This window comes from Trichoplusia ni, chromosome 10, assembly GCF_003590095.1.
Source record: "Trichoplusia ni isolate ovarian cell line Hi5 chromosome 10, tn1, whole genome shotgun sequence".
Taxonomy (NCBI): domain Eukaryota; kingdom Metazoa; phylum Arthropoda; class Insecta; order Lepidoptera; family Noctuidae; genus Trichoplusia; species Trichoplusia ni.
Genome location: NC_039487.1, coordinates 1611678 through 1633799, shown reverse-complemented (window position 1 = coordinate 1633799; position 22122 = coordinate 1611678). Strand labels below are relative to the sequence as shown.

Sequence of the window (22122 nt, the reverse complement as noted above, 5' to 3'; positions counted from 1 at the left end):
GGAGTATTTAATTAAGTAATTAACACACCTAAATTATTTTGATTACATATTATATTTTAATGTACTAGTGCACCAAAGAATTATATTAAAGATATTGGACTATGACCAAATTTCAACACTTACTGTTACGTACGTTAAAGTGTATGAAAATAACAGATCTAATTCACCGAATTCACGTGACTCGCCGAAAAAAAAAAATGTTATTTCCATACTTATTGATGTTGTAACTTCTCCAGGACTGTTATATGGTTTATTTATTTGTTAAGAATAAAGTGCCTGAACACGAAACGCTTTTAATGTGATTATAAATATTATAATAAATGTTTCTTAAGTGTTTGTAGTTTATTTTACAATTATTTAGTTTCCCTGTACTTTTGTCTTTTATCACGGTTACCGGTAGAGCTGACATTTTAGGAAGCTGTAGATTTAATAGAAGGTGGCCATTGTAGATATCTCCCCATAATACGGTAGGTAGGTACAAACCTTTCGAGTTTGACTTGTTTTAATTTCTTCAACAAACCTTTGCCATAATTTAATGTATTGTCTAGTAGTACCTACTCTATAAGGTTTATTAAAATGAAACAACGACGAAATAAAACCACAGAAATTATAACAAATTAAATCTATTTGTACAAGTCATTTACAATTACTTAGATATTACAAATAAAGGAATGTGTTCTATTGCATAGTAAGGGCTAACTAATATACTGTTAATCTCACTAAAAACTTAAACTATTAACTAGGACTGGAATACTAAACGGTAGGAAATAGTAGAGAGAAACTTCAGAAATGCCTTCGCTCTATGGGTAAATTTCTAAAAGACGTTGGATAAGTATTTTTTATCTTAAATATCAGTTAAAAGATAGAAATATAATACGCATCAAGGATGGCGAAACGAATTGAATGCAAGGAATAATATCGTCACTTGTCGTTAAAAGTGTAGATACTCATTTATGGCGGCACGTTTTTTTACGTGTGCCATTTATAAAAATGAATTGCTTTTCGTTAGTCTCGCTAATACTCGAGAACGACTGAACTGATTTAGCTTATTTTAGTCTTGAACTATTGTTAACAGTCCAGAGAAGTTGAGGACCGTCAAAAATATGGAAAAATGCGTAAAAGACATAATAATAACAAATTTAATTTCCCATGGAACTCTACTATCCTTTCAAACTTTTGACATATCAGATGGCTTTCATAGTTAGGAATTAAAGAATTTAAAAGAAGTCTGGTTCTCCCTCACATAGAATATGAGGATGTTTCTTATGGTGAAATACAAGCGTGAAACCGCGGATAAAGGATAAAATACTCATCCGATGGACATCCATTCGACAGCCAATTTAGATTAACTAGTCAAATACATAGTTAGGGTACTCACTGGTTTCCATCAACACATTTTAAAAACATAGTTTCGTAACTCACTATATTCTAAATTACTGAGGTCTGGTCAGGCGATTTTGAATGTCAGAAATTTATAATAAATGCACATAGGTGCCATGCATTTCCGTACTTATATTTGGTAATTCGAAACTTACACTAAAATTTTAAGAATTACGTTCTGGAACTATCAATTAACAACTACCTCCTCTTTCATGATAAGTTTCATTTGAGCTTCTGGATCACTTTTTGTTTTCTTCTTCCCTTTAAAACTATCTTCGATGTCTTGTAATGTCCTATCTTTAGTTTCAGGCAGTAAAATGTATATTACAGTAAGAAATACTGTTAAAATAGCTGAATAGACCAAGTAGGCTCCTTCAACACCAATAGAAGAATAAAGATGGGGAGCTGATTTCATGGAAACCACGAAAGCAGGAGTCAGGAACGATGTAGATAGAGTTGATCCTAGACTTCTATACGCTAGGGGAAAAACTTCACCACATATAACCCAGTTCAAGGCTGCCAGTCCTAGACAGAACGATAGAGTGTACAGAACCATTAAGGTCATTGGAACTGTGTCTAAAATCCACGGAGCCGTGAAGACTTCAGCTCTCCGCAGATACACGAACACAGAGATTGCCGTCATAGACAATATAGTCATCACACCACTTGTGAACAGAATTGTCCTTCGCTTAAAGCACTTTAGTAAGAATATAGCTAAGAACGCACACACAGTCCTCAATAAGTCTATCACAGTGAACTGCCAAGTGACATCGTCGAGGCTTTCCTTGTCCAAAACCACTTTGAGAATTATGTTTCCATAAGCTGCCACCATATGAGCTCCACCGAACTCAAAAACGATCAGCATACTGATAGCGATAATCGCAGGCTTATAAAACTCTTTCTTCTTAAAGATTTTTACAATATCTTTTAAGGTTTCGAAGATTTTCTTAAAGATATTGTTACAGACGTGGCTTTCTACGAATACGTCTGTTCGTTCATCTGCTTTGTCCTGCTTCTGAGCGTTGATCATAGCTTCTAATTCCTCTTGCTGTTCAGGACCTTCGCCTCTTACCCATCGGAAAGCCTTCCTCGCTTCGGCATACTTTCCTTTGGAGACCAACCAGCCTGGGGATTCCGGTGATAGACTGATAATTGTCATTGCTATTAATGGGAATAAAGCACAAACTGCAGCTGTAAACTTCCAAGTTAAATGCGCTCCCCATAAATGCGATAAAAATATCCCCATTCCGAGGGATATAGCGAAGGTTCCTAAAAATGCCCCTCGGTGTTTCGGATCTGTGTATTCCGCGACTAGGATAGCAGCGAGAGGTGTTCTTAGACCTAAAGCGAAACCATGTAAGAGTCGTGCTATTATGAACAAGGGTACGGAGTTGCCGAAGATGAAGACGATCCATCCTAGTAATGCCGGGAGTGTGGAGAATAGGTGAGCGCGCTGACGACCAAACTTGGTCATCAATACAGGAGAGACGAAGTTACCCACGATGCCCATCGCGCCGACTACGGACGCTGGAATGTAGAAAAAGGATAAATTAGCATTTTGACAGGCTCTTTTCTTGAGGATAGATAGGTATGGAAAAATTAAATCCCGCCTAGGAACTTGTAATATCGCTAAAGTGAATTGAAATAATGATACTTAGTCATTCAAGTGACTCGTCGAAAAGGGACAATCCATACATTTAAACGATTTATCGATGTTAAAAAGGGGCGAATTGCCCACAGAAAAAAAAAACATAATATAAGCGTGAAAAAAAAAGGTCTTAGGGGTATGGAAAATAGTTGTCCGATTCTCAGGCCTAATGAATACGCATGTACGCAAAATTAACAATTTCGTACGAAGTGATAAGATTTTTTATATAGGTATTAGAGAAGATTAAGAAATAGCTTGCTCACCAATCCAGGAAGTGTCATGGTCTGTCAACGTGACGGGCCCGCCATCCCTCTTGAGCTGAGCGAACAGGACTGCGGGGAAGCCGTGAGCGCAGCCGTGCCCGGCTATGTTCAGCGCCGCACCGCTCACCACAAACGCCTGTATAAGGGAATTTATTGTCATATACTATTATTTTAAACAAAATTCATGTTTGATAGTCGTTATTGGTAGTTAGAAGCTAGAAAGTCTGATAACCAGTCTTGCTCAGGGGTATTCTGTTGCCCAGGTAAATGGGTTGAGGAGGTCAGTCTTTCCTGGTAAAACACTGGTTAGCTGCATCCTGTTAGACTGGAAGTCGAATTCAACATAGTTGATAATGATAAAAAAAGGCGTGATGTTCTATTTATGTAAGCTTATACTTATTTGTCAATTATTATGAAGTGAAATAAGTACCTAAGTTGATAAGGATCTCACCTGCTTTAAAAATGGCTTCATCGCAACGTAGCTTCATGCAGGGGATGGAATCTGTAACTTAAGAGTATTCCGTTTAATAAGTACATACATCTAGTTGCAATTCCGTGGTGGTTTTGTATGCGAGAGTTGTAGTTTCGATCCCAAAGCAAGCAAGTACCAATTATGTGACATATCAAATCATTAAAAAAAAAATCTTAAAAAAAAATAATAAGTGGCACCTCTGAAAATGCATGAAGGAAAACATCGTGAACGTGTAAATATGTGACTAATGTGACTATACACCGCAGTGAACCATATTTACTATATCGGAGAAGGATTGCGCCCAGAAGTGGCATGTTCATAAGTAGTAAGCTGTCTTATGACATCAGCGCATTGACTTTTTTTTTAGGTAATATTGTTAAAAAAAAGAAGTAAAGGGGTGCCACGTCTGTGAGACGTCCTCATTACGTCTTTCCTTTATCCCACTGTACTTGCAATACACTAATTTTCGCTAACGTTATTTGCCAATAAGGATGTAGTTTACTCGATGTACTTGATGACCATTAAATACGACAAGAATTTTCCTGTCATATTGTTTGCCTTCTCAATAAGATCTGTGATGAAAAATAAGTTGCCAAGAAGTCTCCTAAAAAAAAACAATTAAATTACTTCCGTAACCGTTTTCCATTACATTCGCGATTCGGGAACTGAACATTTATTAATAGATCTCAACAATAGGTTACTACAACATAAAAGTTTAACAATACTTGTCTAACCTTGAAATATTCACTTCTTTACCAGAACATTTACGTATGAGTAAGCGTTTCTAAGAAAACAATATTTTATACGCGTTCGTAGGAGTTTTATTGATTTTAATAATTTTATGTCTCCCTTTGTAATGACATTATTTATTGGCTAATGTGAATGATACTCGTATAATTGAGTTTGCTTGCTATTATTAAACAGCAGATGTAAAACAGCTATGTTTAATACCAATATAGGTAAGCAGCGCATCATTAAAATTATAGATTTATAATCTAAAAAAACTCCACATTTTTAAATGTCTCTTCATTCAAAATTTATCAAAATCGGCAAAGCTGTTTTATAGTTGTAAATTGTATTGTCATCGGGTTTGAAGATACCCTGAAAATTTCAGCCCGTTTTCGGAAAGTGTAGTCAGAAAAAAAGTCAAGCTAAAAAAAATTACAGGTAACAGACCTACTTTCAGATAGAACTACTTTCAAATATTTACTTAATAAAAGATTTAATTAATATATGGGGGTAAAAAAGATATCACAAATCGAAGCTAAGAGCAATACAGAATAAACTTAGTTACTCTTCCATAGATATTGTTAATTTACTGTAACTCAAAGCTAACTTATTTTTAGACTTTAAACACGATAATTCCCGAAACGAATCAGTCTAACTTAAGACATGCTCCTTAAAGTTTGGAACGTCAGAGATCTGAAAAACTATGTTAATAGGTAGGAAGCCATTAAGTTTTTATGATTTCAATAATTTGCTCTGTGCATAAAGAACAAAAACGGACCATGAAGATATAAATTTGTTGCTGGTTATTAGAATTATTGAAAGGGTAAGGCAATTGTGTCATAACATAGTTGGGTTATGTTTTATTTTTAGCTGCTAGTTGTTGTGTTAGCTTTGGGTAATTTTCTAAATGTTTTCAGCTTCAAGATGTAATAAACTCGCAACCGTTGATATATTAAAAACCCTCGCTAATTATAATGAGCAACATGACAAGTTTATATGAGCTAAACATGAATCAAAATTTCATGAATTATAAACATGGTTTTTAAATCGCCCAAATGAAGCCTTAATAATCCGTATAAATTACTATCAGCACTAAACAAAACACTACAATGAAAGAAAACTACACCTTTTTAACATCAAAAACATAGAACCAACTATAAGCAAAACATGATGAAATTTTGTATGGGACAAAATAACAACAGCCAATTCACGTTAAATGAAAAACTATAAAATCGTTTATCCAGTAAGAAATTCTAAGGTAAAAAACATAAAAAAATACAGACCAATTGAAAACCTCCTCCTTTATGAAGTGGTTAAAGGTATATTCACGTCACCTATTCCCGGAATTTATTTAAAAAAATTGGACAGAATATCCTTCCTCAAAATCCTCAACAGGATATTATTCAAAACCACCTTCTTGGGTTTCCTTAACATTGTAACAACAATAATTAAATTATTCTCGACTTAACAATCAATAAATTACTTATGTATGCAACGCGCCAATCTTAATTGCATCGTGACTAAGTAACAGAGTCAACTTACTTAGCACTAAGTATTGTACAATCAACAGCAAAGGACTACTCCCAAAGATTTTGAAAAATCAACCTTATTCTGTACAGAATAAGAGCGCTTTTATGTTGATAGTTTGAATAAAGCTGTGCGGTTTACTTTATTTGTCCTGATAGGACGAAACGTGGTTCTTAATGCCGATAGATACAGGCTGAAAATAGATTGAATTGGAAACAGCCTATAAACGGGTAATCAGAGGTTTTGTTTTACTAATAGACCAACTAAGACCGTGTCTTTGTTGTGGGAGATAGCGGGAGCGATACAAAGTATTAAGGCTAATTTGTATTGGCACGGGATCGACGAAAATTGTAGAGTTGTTGTGAATTGTTGTGCTGTGGTATGAATTAATTCTTGATTAAAAGGAGGGTCCTGATTAAATTTGTTAAGAGTATTCGCATGTTAAAAATAATAGCAAAATTAATTTATCTCAGCCCCGTTTATTATATTTGTCTGCAAACTGTCGTACCAGCTGTTGTGTACGAGTAAGATCCAATATGTAGTTTGTAAAAACCATTTAGCTATAGCAGATCAATAAATGTACTATTTAATTGAATACAATCCTACGAAAAAATCGGTTTCGAAAGGCCTTGTTTAGGACCAAAATTTTCGTTTCCCCGCTCCGCTTATCGCATCGCTAATCGCCCTAGTCTACCTAGTCTTACAAAACTTGGGAACTCTCCATCGGACTCAACTAATTGATTATGTCCTTGAATCCTGATTGTATACGGCTGTAAATAGACTTAACATTTGCAAAAACTATTCAAAAAAATTGCATTCAAAAAGTCCATTTGCATTTTTTTTTGCTTCGATTAAAATCAGAGATTTTTATTGTAAATAAATAAAGCGTGGTCGTGTTTTGATTCTATATTTAATTGCTGGTTTCCTTATGGCTTTGTTAGAGTAGTATTGGGTTGATGTACTAGAGTAAATTAATTCTTTAGTAGGTAATATTAGCAGCAAAAACCTGGCAGTTGTATAAAAATAACTATTGAATGGCTTCGTAAAGACGGGAACTGAGCTATATAGTAGGCCGTGGGAGTAGTCATTCATTCTGAATATCTGATGGAGGGACTGTGGTTGGTATAGGACGCGGAATGATCTGAATTCACAGCGCTGGCTGGTTCAAAGTGGCTCAGGATAGAACGTGGAAGGATTTTGGGAGGCTTTGCCCAGCAGTGGTCCAAGGTAGGTTAGATAAAAAGCGATTAATGTTGAGTAGCTCAGCATAGAGCTGCCTGATGTCAAATGGGAGAAAACCCAGCCCATCCTGCCACAATTAAACAGAAGCATTGGGCTAAGTGGTCAGTCTTTTGACATAATTGGCTCCATTTAAAGCCAGTTTGGTGAAGCTAAGAAGCTTGTATCCAAAACCAAAACTGTAGACGTCATGGAAAGATTTTGTTAATGAAGAAACAACATTGAGTTTGTATCATATAAAAACTCAGTTACTTCAGATGATGCAAGAAAAACGCACAAACACAATAATTAAGTATTGTAACAATTGCCGTCAATAATTAGTTCGAAGAAATTCTATTGTATTACAATTTTTCATTCATAGCCAACTCGATAGCCTAATTATAATAATTATTTGACCACAAAAAGATACTATTTCATTAAAAAGTAATAATTGTTTGGCAATTGAGGAAAATTAGGGCGAAAAGCGAGAAGAAAATCAATGAATGTCGGCACGGATAGCTGATTGGTACAGGTCTCAATGTCAGCGACTGGCGTTGTTCAAGCATTTGTGTCATCCTCAAATGCTTGTTCTATATATGGTTGTCTTTGTGCACGTTATTTGAGTGTTTATTTAAGGAGCTGTTTATTAAAAGGAACCTAATTTTAAGGCCGTAATATTTAAATATTTATCCGTGGCTTATTTTCGCTGAAGTACTTTACATACTTCTGCACATATATCTCATCTTTTCGCCTCCTGCTTACAAGAACAAGTGGAAAACATTTTATTCTTCTTACGAAATTATTCAAGAGTAGTCAATGAAAGGACTATTACCTACTTCTATTTAATTTTGTTGCGGGTTCCAAGTCAGCCCTCATTCGAAGAGTCTACATCGAAATTAGGTGCTGGTTGTTATTAGGTAATCATTTTAGATCCTGATATACAGGAGAATAGGGGATGCAATAGTAAAAAATCGCCATTAAAAAATGAGGATTAAAGGACAAAGGCTTTTCTATCTCAATTGCCAAATGAAGGTACATATATTCATTTTAGTCAGTTGGTACGTACCTATAGTATGTCAATACACAATGTTGACCAGTCATTTACGATCAAGCCGCAGACAATAGAGATGTTGCTAAATCATAACAACAATGGATGTTTATAACATTGAATATGTTTTCAGACGTAGGATGATAGGTAAATAAATTTGTAATTCTCGTCTTATTGTTCAATAGTAATAGAGATGGTACTGTGAACAAATAGGTACTGAACACATATTTTTTCACAACAGTGACATAATATCAGTTACGGTCTGCTAAGTCACAGGTTGTAGCACCAATTTCAAAATTTTAAGAATACATCGTAAGGTCTTTTAAACCAGACGGTTTTAAAAGAGTTCGTTACGCCACGTCAGCATTTTAAATATTTGTTACCAGGTTGTTCGTCTATCATGAGAAAAGAAGAAGATATCGAAATATCCAAAGCTACATGAATAAAGCAATATCACAAGGAGAGAATCCTTTATATCTAATTCGGTTTATTTTTCAGAAGGAATATTTCACAGTCCTATGACATAGCTCCACTACATAAAAATGAACTGGATAATTTAAGTAGGCAACTCTTTTAAATTAAAATACCATCCATGGCAATGTGATTTACGATATCCGATCATACTATATTCGTACACACTTGTATACTCTTCCCGCTCTAATTGTTGACTATATTTAAGATTTTTTTTTAATCGAATGAATAGTGCTCTATATTCTGTTATTTTTCACATCATGGACAATTTGACAACCTGTCAAAACGGCCAACTTAGGACGGACAGTATACACTACCGAGTACCGAACCCTTGAACGTAACAAGGAACCCTAAGAGACATATTACGACACTACTGTGTGCAATCAACGCATCAATTAGTGGTACCTAAGTCACGGCTGACTCATTACTGTAATTAACACTAGGCACCTCGGTACACACGACACTATGTAGCATTTTACAAGTATTATTATTCTATTAATGGTTAGGGCCGAATACACGATTAATAAACTGGATTTACTGAGTCTAATCTTGATGTTAACTTGTAATAATTATTTAAAAATAGGTGTTTCCCACGTGCCCGCCCGATTCAAATCGAAAATGATCCCACGGGAACACAAAATCGGGATAAATAATAAATCATGGTTTTAAACTATCCGCGTACCATGTTTCGTCTAAATCCGTTCAGTGGTTTTTGCGTGAGAGACAGACACTTTAGCGTTTATAATATTAGTAAGGCTAAACGGGGTATTCTGAAGAGTTCAGCAGTGTTCGAGCCTCCAAGAAGTCGGTGGTTACCTAATTTTTATCTTACCAATTTCCATTCTAGCTGAGTTTTAATATGTAAATGGTGAAATTTGCCCTTAATTGTAGATTAATATCCACGTGCAATAAAATTGTTGACTGTTGTTTTATGAATTCCTCATTCAGGCGTCTGTTTGCAAAGTTAGTACAATTATATTTTGCTATATACCTTTATATTTCTATCTATGTAATGACTCTAGGTGTACGGTTCCATAATGACCATAATGTCAGAAGTAAGAAAAACCTGCAAAAGGCTCCTTAAGTTACTCTTCTAAATGATCATTCTGATTTCCTATGTCATTTCGTCAATATGGAAATTTTAAACAAATTAAACGGACCAAAACAGATATGACACAAGGAGACTAAACACATAGTAAGATGTGTTTGTCCTTATAATCCCAAACTTTCTAGTACTTTCTACAAAAGTTAAACATTTGCTTAATTTACTTCCGGTGTTAATGAACTTTGCGAATTTCTTTTGAAGACATACAAGACATATTTAAACTTGCCGACCTCTGCCAAGATATTTACCTTGTAAATATTGTAGGACATCTTCGAAACGCTACAAAATTTTCGCATGTAGCTCTGCTTTTTCTTTGATACCTACAGGTTCTTTAATCAGAATGTATTCCTACCAATTGAAAACGCAGTCTGCTGCAGTACCTACTTCTCTTTGAAATGCAATGAAGTAAAATGCAATTGTTTATTCCGTAAATAAAATAAGTTTTCTCACTTTTACACGTCAAAAGATTATACCTCGATTCCTGCATATTATAAACTAAAATCACACCGTTTACGTCCTTAAGTTTGCCGAGGAATTATAGGGGAATATATTTCGCGGCCATCCAAAATCAAAATTCATTTATTCAAATTATAGTGGATAGTACCTAGATTCGCCCACCCATCACTGACTAAATCTCAGTTAAGAAATTTTCCGTTTATTAATAGAAGTTAGAACTTTAATAAGTTTCGTATTACCCTGCGTGCGTCGTTATTACAAAAAAGACACATTAATCATATTATTAAACCGGGAAATAAGTAAACCAATTATAATTACCGTCTTGAGTGATCAGTCGCCTTGTAGAAATCCATCAATTAGTATTTTTTAATTAATTTTAATAAGAATCGTAAAACACGTCTATTGAGCACAATAATCTGAATCATTAGCTGAATATTCTGAAGCGTATTTTTTAGTCTGGTAACATTGAATTTCATTGATTTTAGTAGGTTAATAGCTATTAATCATCTCATGTTAATTGGTATTAATTAATCTTGAAACTGTTAATACCTTTTCCAGGCTAGTCAATCAACGAGTTATTCATTTATTATATTTAGAATAATGATATCCGGAACAAAACATTAGAAAAATATATTTCCGTAGGTTAAAAAAACGAGTTTTTACCTGCTTTTGCAAAAACAATATATTTTCCCACTTTCCTATACAGACTCTTTTTCATTTTATTAGTTAGAATTACGGGAGGAAAAATGCACCACGCGGACTCACGAATATGTTGTATTTTCTCTCCCGCACCATCCTTACTGACGTCTGCCGGGGCCAAGTGACCAACATTTTTAGGTGTTTTAAATGGCTCCTGCAGTTTCATTTATGTTTCTACACAATAAAGGCAAAAAACGGAATGGAAATTCAGCCTGTATCTCATGAGCTTGTGCTGTGTTTCCGCTAAAACATCAAATAATGAGAATCCAAATTTTTGACAATCCTTGCTATTTGTGTTTTATATTTTATCAGGTCTTTAAACGCTCGTCCTGGTTAATTTATTATTTAACCTTCATTATTATTTAATAACGTTTTTTCAAGATCATTATCATTATCTCTGAACATCATTGTTGTAATATTTTAGTGCTATTGTACTATAAGTAGGATATTTTCGTTCAGTCCTTTTGTGAGTAAAATCTGGAATCTTTCCATTGTGATGTTAATTTTTGGTCTTGATCTTATTACTTTGTTGCAAGTCAAGGCTAGGTTAACGTGACAATAGAGTAGGTACATGGTAAAAAAGTTGAAAAAGGTTTGTTTTTGAAACAGAACTCGATTAGCGAAATGTATGAAATCGTTATTCAAATTGCTGATATGCAGAAATGACATAAAATCATATATTCGTTATTTTTAAGAGTCTACATTTCCTATTCGTCTTCCATGAGAAGAAATTACGAAAGAAACTCAGGGGTCGCAATCTCTTATGATCAAGCAGTCATGATCGGTAGATTTGTCTACAAAAATAACTGAAATGTACCTCTCAGATAACAAGGATCAACCCCTTACAGATTAGGTTACAGAAAGGCAGACTGATAGTTAATACATACATCATGGTGGTAGCCAGAGAATAGACGTAAACGTACGGTAGATTTTTAACAAGAAACTTGAAAGTAAATTGTGAATGAATAAGAGGTTTACATAATACTTATAACAGGTTGCAACTGACTTGCATAAAGTTATGCCATCGCAAGGTGAATGGCATTATATTGAGATCACAAACTTGAAGTATTTTTCAAGATTCTGATCGAAGCCTATCGAAGGTAAATAAACTAAATACTAACCTTAGACCTATCTTTCACTGTATACACATATTGGACTGTAAATGGAGTGTCTAAGTAATATCGGGAAACAACCTCATGGACACCCGCCTTCTCCGGGGAGAGACCGAATAGTGTCATCATCTTACTGACTAAACCAGAACCGCCGTGCTACGTCATCCGCGTTTTTATCTCAGTGTATGGTAATGCCTTACAATCCTTCATACACCGACAGCGGGCTTCCGCCGGCCAGTAGTGGGGGCCGGCGGGTCTTCTATAAATTAAGCCTGGATTTAATAATATTCTAGTTTCTTTTACGTTTTTTTTTTAATCTATCCTAAGTATGTAAACAGGCAGTATGTACCATTTACTTGCTTAATCCCAGTCATTATGATAGTCTGAGTATGGGTCCTTTTGGGAGGACTCTAGACAAAGATAAAGAGAGCCAGTTTGGAAAAGCTCTACTAAATATTACCCATGTAGCATATAGGTTAGTTACCAAAGTTTCTGATGATTTATTATTCCGTGCCCGTTCGATGGCTCTATTACAAAACTTCGCACCGTTACACGAGCGTAATACCAAGATGATTGCGTATCGTTTCTGAGAAAAGTGCATTGGGAAATTACGGATTATGTGTGAGATGTATTAATGTATTTTTGACTGCCACCTTCCACCAAGTACTCTGGCTGGGCTCTTGAAAAAGTAGTTTATATTTCTAGCATGTAATTTTTGCCCCGTACCTGGTTAGCAATGTGTTTGCTTTTGTTCAGGCTATGGCACTACCTACTTGAATCGCTACTAGCATATTGGCTTGAATGATTCCATCAGCATTCATCATTTTGTCAGCCGGTCTTGTCAAAAATTAGTGATTTACTGGATAATACAGTACACATATAATAATGGTTGATAGTTTAACTTACATTACAGTTATTACGAATGACAAAAAAAATACTGGTTTATGCTGCGATTGTAAATAATTCACATAAACTTGACATGAGTCACCTGAAAAACAAATAAACTCAATCCCTGCAAAAAGCCTATAAAATCAGGTTGTAGAAGATCACTGTACATCTAATACCTACCTACTTAATAAACATTGTTTACCTTTATTGCAAAACTGATTTAAATATCATCAATTGTAAACAAATTACTTATACTATAAAAACTAGATATCAATGAATCGAAATCTGTCTCTAGTTTGTTTATTATGCTAATTCTAATTAACCTTTGTGTATCTAGTCATCCCTACTAATATTATAAAAGCGAAAGTAACTCTGTCTGTCTGTCTGTTACGCTTTCACGTCTAAACCACTGAAATGATTTTAATGAAATTTGGACACAGAGATAGAGTTGACCTTAAGAAAGAACATAGGATAGTTTTTATCCCGGGCTTTTGAAGAGTTCTCTTGTTAACGCGATGTAACCGACCTCAACCCGGGCGAAAAGCTAGTTTATTATACAACTGAAGAGGGTTTTTGTTTCCTTGAACACGCTAATCTCAGGAACTACGTTGCTAATTTGAAAAATGTTTTAGTGTTAGATAGACCAATAATTTAGACATATTTTTTTTTAACTTTACTGGTAATATTTTACTTTAGTAATTATTCGTTGTATTTAGAGACACGTAAATTATAACAGTAATTTCTCACATTCTGCTTAATGAAAACAAAGGTGTGAAGTATTGTCGACATTATCAAAATGTTTAATCTCTTTTAAGCGACCGATTACAAGTAAATTCACGTCACAATTAGTTAAACAGTTCAAAAACTTCATCAATAGAATAATTAATTGGAATAATCATTACCTGAAATTCGTTTACCATTCAAGTCTATTAGATCAGAAAATTAATACTTAAATGGAAAAACCTAATAGCAATCAATGACGTGCGTAAAAATGTTGACAATTATTTAAGAACTTTAAACGCTTTTTGCAAATATAATGGACTTTTCAGCCGAGTGGTTAACCACCATGCAAAACACTAAACGCCAAGTGTCGCAGGTTAGATTGATAAGTAAAACTAGCGTTTATGTGATCCAGATCCACGAATGCTTGTCTGGGTCATGGGTGCTTTGTGCATGTGCCTTCAATGTTTGTGAAACCCCCGTGACACAAGTATCAAAATCTTTAGTGCGAGAGTCGTTAAAAATCTTTCAATGTATTTGTAAAATCTGAAATAACTTTCTGACTATTTGTTTCTATAGAAGGTGAATATTTATTTATTTATAACTTTATTAAACTTTAGCGTATAATTGTGGTACATAAGGCGAACTCAATGCCGCGAGGCATTATGTATCAGTAAACCTTTGGGTCTAATAGAAAAGCAGTTTATGGCTAAAATATTCCAAACAACGTCGGGAAGACAAGAATAAGATATAGGTATTAAGCCTAATGGAAATAAATCGTTCATGCATAGAATTTAACACTAAGCAATTAATTACAACAATCAAACAAATAAATTATGTAAAAATAATTATCAATTTAAACGTTTATTTAAACAATAAAGCAAGTAAGAACAAGTTCATTGATTCTTTATCACAAATACACTTGAAAAAGGTTTTGTTAATTGGTCGGTGTTACTATCGCCGTTTTGAGTTCTCAAGTAATTAATGTTCTACCTAATTGAATAACAAGTGTTGATATAATGGTTTATCTTTACTAATTTCCGTTTTATTTGCAATTTCAGTACTTGTTGAGAGATATGGACATTGAAAAGGATTAGCCATGGAGTTTACTTTGGAACACTAAGTTGAAATACAGTGTAACTAAGGGGTATCGTGTTGCAAAGGGCCCCGATTCTGCTATTTACCTAAAATGACAATTTTCGTATTCTCTTAAGCATTTTTCTACACAATAATTGTAAATTCAGTAAGGGACGGTGCACTTAAAGTCAATACAATTAATTTCCAATTATTCTATTGAAAAAATGCTTAAAAGAATAGGCATAATTGCAAATTAAACCCGATTGCCATTCATTCATCGGCCATTGTAAAATAGCAGAATCGGGGCCCTGGTAACTGGGTTGAGGAGGTCAGATCGACAGTCGCTCCTTGCAAAATACTGGTACTCAGCCTGGTTCCAACATACTTAGAAGAAAGCTTGGATGATGATGACTCGCATAGGTTAACATTAGTAATACTTATATAAAACGTTTCTTATGCGCCATTTTAAATTGATGTTAGATCACGGTTATTACCGCCTTGTTACAGAACCTATTTATTCTGTACGTGATGGATTTGAGTGATAATAATATTGTAATATTCCCTTCCCACTCGATTACTGGGTCTAGTCTTTATCGATCTCGGCCCATACTTCGATAAAACAATCCCGTCTTATGCAAAATATTGTTAGATACACTTATAAATAATCAACAATGTTTTGTTTTGCATTTGTAAGTAACTAATTAGATAAACAGCTAGTATCCAAGGAGTTACAGATAGAAAAAAAAAGGTTAAATGAAAACCAGCCTATTATTTTGCTAGCTGTAATAAAAATATGTATATATTATATTTAATATCATACTCGATTTGTATTAAATTCGCAAAAATATTAATTAAAGATTTTTCATAGGATTATTTGAAATATTTAAGTCTCGTTGGTTTACATTGGTTTTTTTCAGTTCAGTCGTGTTTTATTTTAAAACGGATTTTTACACGACTTAGATTTTCTTTAACCAAAGACACGCCAAGATTGTTTAATTCAAATGGGGTAAGTAATTTATATTTTCACCGATCATAGTACGAAAAAATTGGACAGTATATTTTTTATTAAAAATTTTAGGACACAAATTTCACATTAAAAAAGAAACATTTTTCTTTGTTTTTTTTGAAACCTTGAAAAATAAATTCAATCTAGTTAATAATAAGATAGTTTATCCTACTTACCTACACTGTTCACTGTTTTTCTTTTTTGTTTTCTTTTTTCAGACTCATCCACGGAACCAATAGTGATCAACTAAACCAATACTGATATGCGTTGTGGCTTTTAAACCTCAACCTTTTTTCTTAAATCGACCCTGGCATTGAATCATGCCCAGTTTATTTAGACCTTGGGGAAGACGGAAGTGTTTTAACCAGGCGGGTCATCGTATATTGGATATGTTCTGTTCACTTTTTAAATGTGTGAAGTGTTGCATGTTAAAATAAGTGCTAAGATAACTATTAGTAAATAAACTACTATGAATTGTTTTTTTTCTTTTTGTGTATGTCTTGATTTGTCATGTTCTGCTTTATAAATAAGTATTTATTTATTAACCAAAGTGCTCTCTATTAACCTTTGGCTCAAACATGTTTGTCTGTCTTCGTAGCCCTTAGGTATTAAATAGGTAAATAGATTATTTTTCTCCACAATGCGTTAATTTAGTTCGAAACTTCTAGACAATAAGGTCAATAACAAAAATAGTTGTAAAAAACGCAATTATGTGTTTTTGTCACTAATCAACATAAACGTTAAAAAAAGTAAAGGTGTTAAAGAATTTTCTTGACGCAAAAGGAGGTTTATTTATTAGGGTATTTTAAAGTAAAAGAAAATAATTTAATCCTAAAAACAAAATTCATTATAAATTAACTGTAAACCAAACTACCTATAACCTCAATTTCCATTTCAAATGTTATTGAACTAACACTAACAAATAAAGTGGATTTCAATATTTTCAATTAGTAAAAGTTTTTTCAAAATTGATTCAGAAGAGCCAGAGATACCCTCCTACAACCTCATAAACTGTACCTTTTTATAACAATAATAAGGGATTATAAGTTCCTGAATCAATCAACCTTCAAATTGAAAACCACAGCAGCCATTCTTGTTAAAACCAATATATCTTGAACCACCATCCTCTGTAAAAATCTAGCTAGTACCGTTCAAGTAACGCCAGTTATTTCCCGCATATTTGCACGTTGGAACTCATGAAAATGGTCTAGGAACTAATTTATTGATACAAAAATCTTTTGTGTAACAAAGTGAGTGCTAATTGCCAGGAAAATGTTTACGCACGTAGATCATTCGATACAATATAATGTCGAATGATTAATAGGAACTGTTAAATGAGGTTTATTATAATATAAAAGAGTGATTTGATAATAACCGCCGGAGTCGCATAGAGAATGTGCAGGGAATCCCGCAACGCCAGCCGGTTTATATAAACGAAATATAATTTCCATACATTTTGGTGTTTCCTATTAAAGCCAGTGTCTATAGAAATATAACTTGGCTAAATGGACATTTTTGAAAACGACTGCTTTTATCCAAACTGCAAAACCAACAAAACAGTAATAATACTAGAGATAATATCATTTGTGTCACTTTTAAACAACAGGCACAAAAACGCTGTCTGTGTTTCTGTGTCAGAGTCATAGCTCCCGAACGGATTGAGTGGTTTCAATTTAGTTTGTATTGTATCAAATGTGAATAATATGCGAGTGTTTTCGGTAGAGTCGTTTAAAAGTTGAGGGAGTGAAAGTGGGGAAGAATAACCAAATGACTGAACTCTGAACTGAAATAGAAAAATTATAAAATGAAATAATTTGTCATTTATAGTTTAGTGACGGTCTTATATTTTTAATTTAACATACATGACAGATTTCATATCATAACCCTTAGCTTGGTTATTTTAATAAATAATTTCTCTCTACACCGCGGTAACTGTAGTGTAAATAAGTATATTTATTACGAATAAAAAGAGTTTATGTTATCATTGGTTTATAAATAAAATTGATGTAAATAGGAAGTTAAATGGAAATCGATTGTTATAAAGTTATTTGAGCGTATAGATATTGCCTTATTTATTACCTGTTGCTTAGATTATTTTTAATGTAGAGCCAAACAAACCATCTAAGAACAAAAAAGATGCAGTTTTTTTATCGTCGAAATTCATGTTTATCTGTCTCCATGTGAGAAGATGTCTTTGCTCAGCATTGGGACTTTTATAAGTTCGTTGGTATCTCGTTTCATACAAAACGTAATGGGAAGTGACCCGGACTTTTTTAAAGCCATATACTGGGACACAGGTCCAACATTCATAGGCCTTGTTGATAACTTAAATCTTAAATTGGATGGGACTAAGTATAAAGGCCCCGATAATTTCAATTGTCGATGAATGTATGGTAATTGGATTAAATTAATAAGTCAATGCAAGGAATTTCCAAATTTTCGTTAAAAATATGCTTATTGAGGCTCAGGGTATTTTTACTATAAATCCCTTGCAAGACCATGAATTTTAATCATTGTTGGACTGATTGACCTTGAAAACATGCTAAATGCATTCCTTTTATCTTGTTCGAATAAATTCATTGCAATTTACCTAAATACCATTCTAATCAAGAAATAGTTTTTAACCTTGTTCTGCTTTCAGCACCATTTCCAAACACTTAGTTGTTTTTTTCTGAATGTTACAGTAGTAGTGATGTCGTCCCACTATCGTACTATAGTCGACATATATTATATCAATTGTCTTCATTACTGAAAACTGCGGTGACAAACTTATCAGCAGTTACTTTGGACTTGGAATGTACCCCTTCCTTGGATGGGACATTATGAAAAGACTCCTTCCACTTTGGTAGAGCGGAAGAGAGTGTAAGACTCTCTACTGACTAAAACCCACCGGTAATATTCCTTCCATTGTCCTTGGTGTAGCAGGGCTACGGTTACATTTTGGGACAATTCTGCTGAGCCAAACTTGATGAAATTTATGGGACCAAAACGACAGCTATTTCATATTAAATGAAAAAAGAATTTTAAAAATCGGTTCATCCAGTGCGAAGTTCGAAGGTAACAAAGATAAAAACACAACATAGAGACAAATTGACAACCTCCTCCTCTTTGATGATAACCTACTAAGTTTGATGGCTAATAGCAACATTAGAACAGCTTACGGAGTCGACTGCTCACTACGATAATTTTAGCGTTTTTAAATTATCATCGAGATGGCAAGTTCGGAATATAATCCAATTTCCATTCGGCAACTGTAAATAGCGGAATTGGGGCCCAGTGCCAAGGGACCCAGCGACACACCTGGCGAAATAAGTGCAAAACTTCTAATATGGCATAAAATTTGAATGATAAAGTATAAATCCCGAATTATACCATTCAAAAATGATTTTTACCCTTCTTTGTTAGTGACTAAATTCGAGTAACCAAAAAATTTAATATCGACATCTAATTAGCAAGTTTTCAATATTGATGGCATATTTTTAAAGTAAATAGGTACTTAGATAGGTACGGATTTGAATATTTAAATCTTGTCGTGAATGGACCTTATGTTAATGAGCTAACATCCGGATCTTATCATTGTACTTAGGCACACGTAGAACCATATATTATGATGGTTAACATTCGAATGTTTTTCATTACGATACTACACAATAAGTCTTGAATTAAATTTAAAAACCCCTGACCGCACAAACTTTCATCAAACCCAACTTTAATTTTTTTATCAAACATGTCTACGAACACTTGCACATAATTCAGCTTTAATACTAAACTAACTAAATTGAAATCGATCTATCTGTTTCGGAGCTATGATGCTACAAACAGACAGAAACATCAAACTTATAAAATCCCTTTTTTACGTCGTCGGTTAATAATTGCGTATGCCTGCAAGTAAGACGCGTAGTTCATTCATGATCAAATGGATTTAAATATCAACATTGATTGATTGTGGAAGACAGAGGATTTAATGTTTTAACGACTTGGAGGTTTTGTTTAGGACTTTTTCTTTTCAGTAAAACTGCGTACGTTATTTTATATCACGCTTATTAGAACTTCCTTATTTACTCTTTTACAAAAAAAACTTACTTAAAGTCTAACATAGGAATCAAATAGATACCAAAGATATCGTATTAAATTGCATCCCTTTAGTCTAACCACAATCTCTAATAAAATTCCGTAAAATGTAGTTAGAACTTAGAAGATTAGTACAAGGTACTAACTACTAACAAGAAGGCATGATCGAGTGCAATAGAGATCCCGCGACTCCGGAAAAAGGTAGAATATTTATTTGCATAGAAACTAGATAAGTTAATAAGAAAGACGTTAATGACGTAATGCATTGTGGTAAGAACCAGGATTTTTAGGTGATGAAAGTCCAACATATTATCCTTTCTTTGCGACCTCTTGGCAAGCGTAGTTCTTTAGATTATCATATCGTAGATAAAAATATAGTACTATATTTTTCAAACCTCATAGAAAGGGGTTTTGAATTTTTTAGATTTGAGTTGCATGTTTAAGGTATATAATTATTAGCTATCCCTTACGGCTCTTATTCTATCTGTTAAACAAGGCTGTCAGCTATCTCTGTACAAAGCTTTATCAAAAGTTGTCTTATTGTTAAAGCGTGAAGATATATCAAACATACACAATCTGACGCTTTCGTAACATTAATGTGACAGTTGTTGTTTCCCTAACAATATTATTCAGTTTTACTTTTTCAAAAGAATATTCAACTTGGTTTGAAGCTATGACGATAATTATGAGGCTTTTGCCTTACCCAGGATATAAATATCACTGTTTTATTAACTAACGACTTTTATATTTTATTCAAACACGTTTCGATGTCTCGCATGTATTCCTCACGTGTTAAACGTAAAAATTATAATTACGAAGTTTAATTACTTTATAGCCGTATAAAACCACGCTGTGAATTGCATTAAAATTATTATTTCAAAATTATAATATCAGAAATGGACAAGTTTAGTGCTTAAATAGTTCAAAAACTTACATCTACAAATCCAATCACATTTTTGGTACATCAATTTTTCACAAATTCGTCTTCAACACAATTTAAACGACCAATCAATAATTAAAAACACGTTACATTATTTAAATTGAAACAAAATCCTTCAAGATGGCTGATCGATTTGAATTTGAATTATCGAATACGTATTTTTTTTTAACTCGCGACGAATAGTGCGGGGAAAGTGGACGCGCGTCGATTTCTCCGTAGCCTTAACATCGACTGACTACACCGAGTGCTGTTACGAAACCGTCTTTCATCTAGTGATGTTATGTTACGTGTTATTGTTGTTATTTTTTACCATCGCGCAATTTATCCCTGCATTAAGACCGTGTCTAAGTATTTTTATAACAGTTTTAATAACGTAGCATGATTAATGAGTAATTCGAGTATTTTTTTCATAACTAACCTAGTTACCCAATTATTAAGGCCTGTTCGCGGTGCCTCAGCGATAATGACCTGGTGTAGGATAATTATAAGAGTTAATCGACTGTCGATAGATTCATTGTGTTGACAGTTACATCACTAGTGTTAGCTAAATGCTGGGATGGTATGTTTGTTGTCGTGTCACGTAAAAGTTATTGTGCAAAACGCAGGCGAAATAATTTTGCACAACATGAGAGGTTAGGTGACATAACGATGAATAACGACTTATAAAAACCCAAGTACAGTCAGGTGGAGGAATATGTTTACGTATGATAAACAAATATTTATTTTACCTGACGTTAACTTAACTTATTGGTCAGCGTATAGCGATAGAAGCATGACTTGCAAAGTGTAAGATTAATCATTATTTTGAGGTTTGGTAATGAAAACATATTGTCCATAAAATCTATTTCGTTAATTTGTTTCTATGTAATACGTGCCAATTTGCACAAAAATGTAGTTGGAAATAAACTAATCGAAATTTAGCATAAAGCAAACTCTGAAGCAGAACATGGAGAAATACGGAGTTCTAATTAGCTTAAAATTGTCTGTAAGATATGCAGCATAATTTAAGTAATTAAAATTAATAAAAAAAACAAATACATTAATTTAAAGCTGACTCCTTCCTTTATTTGTGCACTATAGACCTACTTACCTGCATTTATTAAGTAAAACAAACCTATGAAATTGGAAAATAAATGTGATATCGCTATGAACCAAAACAAATGTGTCGACTGTACATATAGCACGCGACTTGAGATCTAAATGAGAAAGCGGCAAGACCGGGTTCCATAGTTCAACATACATTCTCTTTTTTAACCAGATATATTTAAAGGCATCCATACCAAAAGCGCAAT

At 33.7% G+C, this 22122-nt stretch overlaps 1 protein-coding gene across 8 annotated transcripts; it reads right to left on the bottom strand.

The window, feature by feature from the left end:
- Positions 1–607: 607 nt before the first annotated feature.
- Positions 608–21600, bottom strand: LOC113497941 (facilitated trehalose transporter Tret1-like). 8 transcript variants are annotated; one of them, XM_026877761.1, is made up of 4 exons: positions 20825–21600; positions 3743–3799; positions 3292–3427; positions 608–2907 (listed from the first exon to the last, which is right to left on the bottom strand). In XM_026877761.1, the coding sequence occupies exons 2-4, from the start codon at positions 3761–3763 to the stop codon at positions 1568–1570; spliced, it is 1497 nt and encodes a 498-aa protein (XP_026733562.1). In that variant the 5' UTR covers positions 3764–3799; positions 20825–21600; the 3' UTR covers positions 608–1567. The 8 variants fall into 8 exon arrangements, with proteins under 8 accessions (XP_026733562.1, XP_026733564.1, XP_026733563.1 ...); XM_026877763.1 differs by having other exon boundaries at positions 3743–3793; XM_026877762.1 differs by lacking the exon at positions 20825–21600 and adding an exon at positions 15996–16449.
- Between the last annotated feature and the right edge of the window lie 522 nt (positions 21601–22122).